Raw genomic sequence first — 6,255 nt, 5'->3', positions numbered from 1 at the left:
TATTTTTTTAAAAAAAACAAATGTTGTTCAACCCTTAACACATCTAAAAATGTTCAATTTTATTGTTATCAGTATTTTTAATTTCACGCTCTCATTTTAACTCCCAAAAAACCGAAACATTAATTAACATAGCAAAAAACCATACCTAATGTTCTCTGATGATGCTTACATACGTCTTATACATATTTAAGAACAAAACAATTTGAGGAATACAATTTAAAGTTTCGTAAGAAATTATATTTTACACTAATTTTTACTATAAAGAAAGGTGATATGCCAAATTGGGCTCACTCGGTCCACCACCATACATAACTCACAATTACACCTTTTTAAAAGATTGATTTATATATATATATATATATATATATATATATATATATATATATATATATATACACACACAATTTTACTATGGTGCACACACGATGTGTCCACCCAATGTGCCTATAATTGAGATGACACTCACCTATTGGATGTGATGAATTGTACGTACAACCAATAGTTGTGTGACATCTCAAAGGTGAGCACGGTTGGTGGACGACATAGATTGCTACATATTAAACCATTGTTTTTTCCAAAAAAATTCCGGTATAAATATTAAACTTTTGTTTTTTTTTTCTGTTTTTTTTAAATTTCGACATTTCAAATTAAAGTTATTTCTCTCGATAATTTTTATAACTATGATATAAGTCTTATTTGAATATAAATCAAATCATTTACGGGTTAATTTTGTGAAACGAATCTATTATCTTGATCACTCATGAAAAACTATTACTTCTTATTCCAAAAATACTACTTTATATTATAATTAAATATGAGAAAGATTGACTCGTTTCATGGATAAAGATTCGTAAACCGTCTCACAAGATACCTACTCTAAGTTTAGTTTCGAACTCAAGAGCTCGTTTTTTTGTCTATATACTATATATATATATATAAATTTATTTATTTATTTAGATATTATAAATTAGGATCTCGAACTCGAAACTTCGTCATCTATGCGGTGCCACTTGACCAAAGGCCCGAGGTAGAGATGACAATGAGTCAGATATGGGTAGAATATCGTGTCTTCATCCCCATACTCATTTATTAAATTCATCCCCATACCCATCGGATATTCAATTTCATCTTCATCTCCATATATATCCGTCTGAGGATCGGATATTCATACCCACCCATTTTCCCATTTATCGTATATACTTCATACAAATATATTTTTTCAAATTTGAATTATTTTGATAAAGCTATACTTATTTACTACATTTTTATACCAAAATTTTTAAGAGAACAATAAAAAAAATGAAACATAGAAAAAAATCTACAACCTAATTAAGAATTATATATAAAATAAAACTCCTACAAAATAACATTAGATTTGTACTAATAATTTTCATTATTCCATCCAACTAACATAATTCAACAAAAAAATTAAATTAAAATTTATTTAATATAAATTAAAATTTACATATATATATTATATATATTTATTTAATCGAGTATCGGATCGGATATGGGTAGGATACTACTACATCGTCCTCCATCCCCATATACGAGATCCCCATACTCATTTATCCATTTATTTAATAAGGTCCAAAAAACTCTTTAATACCCTCCTCCGTTCGGATCGGATATCGAATTCTCCATCGAATTGGGAGGAAATTGTCATCCCTAGCCCGAGGTTAGTACACCCTTATATATAGATAGCTCATTCTCCACATTTCAACTCTTGTCCCTAACAAGAAACATGAGCATCACTAAAATTAAGTTTCCCTAAACATTGAAAACATTTTGCTAATTCTTGTACGAATCTTGCCTCAATTGGTGTTCTTGATTGGTTTTATAGCTTAATTAATGCATGGAACAATTACCGCCAAAGGCTCCCGTCGCAATGCCGCAGAATTGGCCGTCGTTTTCCTTCCAAGTTATGCCCCCGCTGCCCACCTCCGCCGCGGCGGCGCACAGTTCTTGGGTTGATGATTTCCTCGACTTCTCCACCGCCCGCCGCAGCGCCCACCGGAGAACAGTGAGCGACCCCATTGCATTCGTTGAGGCTCCTCCGTTCTTGGAAGAGACTCATAGCTCCAACAACACCAACAACAACAACATCGGGTTCGAGAAGCTGGACGACGAACAGCTCCGGAGCATGTTCTCCGACGACGTGGAGACGGCGGGGCCCGCCTCCAGATCTCACTCCGATCCTTCCACGCCGTCGGATCAGAACAGCGAAAACGAAGAGAAGGAAATGCTGCCGGCGGAGATCCACCTCCGTCTGCAGCCCAAGAATGAGCCCGGGGAGGAGGATAATCCATGCTTCCAAGCGCAGAAGGAGGCGCCGCCTGGTAACAACGCTGATCCCAAAAGAATCAAGAGGTGAGAAATTAGTTACTTCGATTTTTCCATGCACTTTAATTGTCAAATTTTCATAATAAAACATAAAAAAAATATTGGAGTTTTCATTTTATCAAACATAAAAAGTTATATATATAATTATTTTGAAGATTAATTTTTGATTATATTAATATTTTTTGTGTCACTAAATTCAGAATCTTGGCCAACCGGCAATCAGCTCAAAGGTCAAGAGTGAGGAAATTACAATACATTTCTGAGCTTGAAAGAAGTGTAACAACATTGCAGGTTCATTAATTTTTTGTTTTAAAATTTTAATTATATATATTAGTAAAAATATAATTCATAATGGAAATATATATATTATGCAGACCGAAGTATCGGCATTGTCCCCAAAGGTTGCATTTTTGGACCATCAGAGGCTTCTCCTCAATGTGGATAATAGTGCACTTAAGCAGCGGATAGCAGCATTGGCTCAAGACAAAATATTTAAAGATGGTAATTAATAATTCATTATTATTTACCAAAAAAATTTATACTTGATAAACTGCCTATTAATCTCTATATATATTAAACATGATCGATATAAGATTAAACTCCACATTTTGATGTGTTCAGTTAAATAGAGACTTATATCGTACGGTCGATCTCTAAACTAATTAATTCAACTAGAAATTTTTAGATGATCCCTTGTTTATATAATCAGATCAAACCATTTGTATTGAATGAGTTTATGCTACATCACAGACGACTTATTATATTAAATTTATTCAAAGTTCTGTATTAGATAATCCTGCAGCTTTATATATAAACCTCAATAACTATGTTCTAACAGTACTTCTCAAACATTATTATTAACAATTGTAGCTCATCAAGAGGCATTGAAGAAGGAGATTGAGAGACTCAGGATTATATATAGCGAACAGAGCATGAAGAAGATGAGCAACGACTCCTCCGGCTCCGCCGTGCCGCCGCATAAAGCAGCGGCGGTTCCGCCGCAGTAGGGGGGAGGAGGAAGGAATAATGGTCTTCTTAATGGGTGCATGGGATCACGTGATGTGTTTCTGTCTTTGCAATCTAATGTGGTAGTGGGGGACACTTTTCTTTGTCGGATGATTGGATCATGTGATGCCACGTGGACAGCTGGATATAACTTTTATTTATTAATTTTTTTTTTAATTTTAGTCTTTCTTTTCTTTTTTTGGGGAAAAAGAATATAATTCCCCTAACATCATGCGTGGTCAGGGTTTTATTATTTGTATTTATTGAATTTTTAATTGACTAGGCCAAGGGAGTAACATGTCTCCTTTACAAGAAATTTTTTATTCAACAACTCATTGTCTATTGGGGTCATTGGATGTCGATTTTCATTCTGTAAATGTATGTACTACGCAAATTTGGGTTTTCGTAATTAAAATTTAATTAGATATATGTTTTTATTTTTTATTTTGTGTCTCAATAATTTTGTTCGGTTTCTATCGAATGTGTGAAATCGGAACAACATCATGCCGCGATTTGTTGATCGGAACACTAATTTCTGCAATTTTATATCAATAACAAATACTAGTAGATTTTTTTTATGATGAAAACAAGTGAATAAGTGATATAGATTATTGCACAATTAACGAATAGGCATTTATTGCGTTGGTAAAAAATTTGTGCTTTTACATATGGTCTTAAATGAAGTAAATAAATTCTCCATGAATGTTGATGCCACGATAAAAAAAAAAAAAAGGTCCTCGGATAGCAGATGAGAACCCGAGCAATGAACAGCTAACTTCCTCGTCCTCTGCAAATGATGTCTGCACACCAAAGAGCGAGAAAACTCGTAAGTGAAGAGCCGAAAGGTTTTCCGGCGTCGTCACTCCGTTGCTTAAGTCAGACTAAGATGTATGGAGTGAGTTTAGAAATTTGAGAGAGTGAGTGCGTGTAAATATGAAAGTGTTTTCGAGGGTGATAATAAACGTACCTTAACCAAGCCCGGGAGCCCGGTATTAATAGGCAGGCAACTGGGACATTTAATAATTACACCGCAGGGGTACTGACAATCATTAAATATGATAGGATGACCTTAAATGCGACTAGATATTTTCTGTAATTTCTGGGGAAATCCATGCCGTTATAACGTGCTTGCTGACTTCTTTTTCTGTAAAAAAAGTCAACACGCGTAAAGTAGACATGGCTTCTTCCTAGCCTCGTAAAATATAAAGCCTGGGTCCTTCGGCCAGACCGGGTTATCCTACCTTTCTGAAGGGAGAAGCAACTCGTTACCGAGGTGATGCGACCTAATCTAACCCTTACAAACACTTACGCCTGATTTCTTTAACATCCGGGATTTTCTCACCTACCCAGGTCTTCTTATGAACAACCGACTCCTGGTCTCTCCAAAGTAACCGACAATATGTTCCCACCCGGGCTCCTTAACCACCACCCAGGTCTAAGATAACCCGGGCAATCTTACCGGGGTATCACCACACCTCCCAAAAATAGTCGGGTTAGAACCTGCTTCGATGTCCTGAAAAACTTGTCAATCAAATCTTGACATGGCATGCTTATCCACAAAAGACGGGATTTTGAAAATATAAGGCTGAGGTCGGCATGACCTCAGCCCTAACTGCCTCCTCGGTACGCGTTTGTCATAGGTTGTCGGCTATCTCCTCAGCTTCTCGCGCACGCTTTGCCCATCTCCTTCATCCATTTTAAATTGAACGGCCCAGATCACCCGAAGCCTCTAAGTATATATTCAAACCTTAGCCCATTTTTCCTACCTTATCATCTTCTTCACGTTTATTCTCAGTACCGTAATGTTATCTCCAAGAACCCGGCTTCCAAGCTCTGCTTTTGTTTCCTTCCTCGCTTTCCCCGTAAGTTTTCTGTTCCTATTTACTTATGTCTAAAGGTACTTCCTCTACCTACGGTGTGAATGCCAAAGGCTCGCTCGTTGATGAAGAGGTGAGCGGAAGCTTGAGTGATACTCACTCCGTCTCAACCCTTCCTCACCCTAGGATTTCTGAGAAACCCTATCAATCCCAACCCTAAACCCGTCCTCTCCTGACTTCTTTCTTAATCCCGAAGTGGAAAGGAAAGAAAAAAGTCACTAACCCCAAGCCTCTCTCTACGATACCCCCATATCCTTCCAAAACCCCCAATTGTCCTTGGTTCTTGTATCTTCCCAACACTCTGTCCAAAGTTGTTGCGGAGGAGCTCCATAAGTCGTGTGAAATCCTTTTCTCATATGCCATCTTCAGCCCACAAAAGGGTAGCGTTCCTGACAGTCCTCCAGTGGGTTGTTATATCTTTTTCAGGGATCAGGTCCGTAGTGGTCTCCAATTCCCCGTCCCTCCCTTTTATACCGAGATCTCTGATCGAGCTTCTCTTGCACTATGAATTTCTTAAAATAAATGTATCTCGCAAGCTCGAAATAATCATAAGTGCAAGATGCAAATTATAATATAATATGTGAATATGAGTATCGTCCATAGGGACTAGTGCACAATTTCTACCTAATCCTTACTTCACTTTTACGAAAAATGAGAATTGTTTTTGTTAACTACTTAATGACAAGAGAATAAATAAAATCAAAAATAAATAAAAAAAAAACAAGGATTGAATCAATCTTAGTAAATTAAATTCAAATGATGAAGAGAATGTTGAGATTGTCAGTTCACCTTCCCCTAATCAACTCTGAAAATTGCTTCCAACAACCAATTCACGTTTTTGACAAGATTCCCTAATTCATTAACATACTCTTTCAAGTTATGCTAAACTAATTCGATGCTATGAAATAATCAAATGTCTTCAATTATTTATCATAGACGATTGAATTCACGATTCGTGGAATCCCTTAGCTTTCGACCTACTGGACTATCACTATCAACATGTACCCAATTTCATATGTCTATGTAAATT

General features: G+C 36.3%; 1 protein-coding gene across 1 annotated transcript; it reads left to right on the top strand.

Annotated features, from left to right (window-relative positions):
* The first annotated feature begins 1,747 nt into the window (after positions 1-1,747).
* On the top strand, positions 1,748-3,723 carry LOC140875371 (basic leucine zipper 34-like). The gene is made up of 4 exons (XM_073279038.1): positions 1,748-2,370; positions 2,544-2,634; positions 2,718-2,844; positions 3,214-3,723. The coding sequence occupies exons 1-4, from the start codon at positions 1,856-1,858 to the stop codon at positions 3,348-3,350; spliced, it is 870 nt and encodes a 289-aa protein (XP_073135139.1). The 5' UTR covers positions 1,748-1,855; the 3' UTR covers positions 3,351-3,723.
* The last annotated feature ends 2,532 nt before the right edge of the window (positions 3,724-6,255 follow it).

The sequence above is a fragment of the Henckelia pumila genome, chromosome 1 (genome assembly GCF_033568475.1).
Source record: "Henckelia pumila isolate YLH828 chromosome 1, ASM3356847v2, whole genome shotgun sequence".
NCBI classification, from domain to species: domain Eukaryota; kingdom Viridiplantae; phylum Streptophyta; class Magnoliopsida; order Lamiales; family Gesneriaceae; genus Henckelia; species Henckelia pumila.
The sequence above is the reverse complement of the archived record's forward strand: the minus strand, read 5'-3'. Positions and strand labels throughout refer to the sequence as shown.

What these genes read in the sequence shown, in the direction of transcription:
- LOC140875371 (XM_073279038.1), top strand. Translation starts at nt 1,856, where the DNA reads ATGGAACAATTACCGCCAAAGGCTCCCGTCGCAATGCCGCAGAATTGG. An exon ending in GAAGTGTAACAACATTGCAG is followed by an intron (nt 2,635 to 2,717) that starts GTTCATTAATTT and finishes TATATTATGCAG; the next exon opens with ACCGAAGTATCGGCATTGTC. An exon ending in AGACAAAATATTTAAAGATG is followed by an intron (nt 2,845 to 3,213) that starts GTAATTAATAAT and finishes TAACAATTGTAG; the next exon opens with CTCATCAAGAGGCATTGAAG.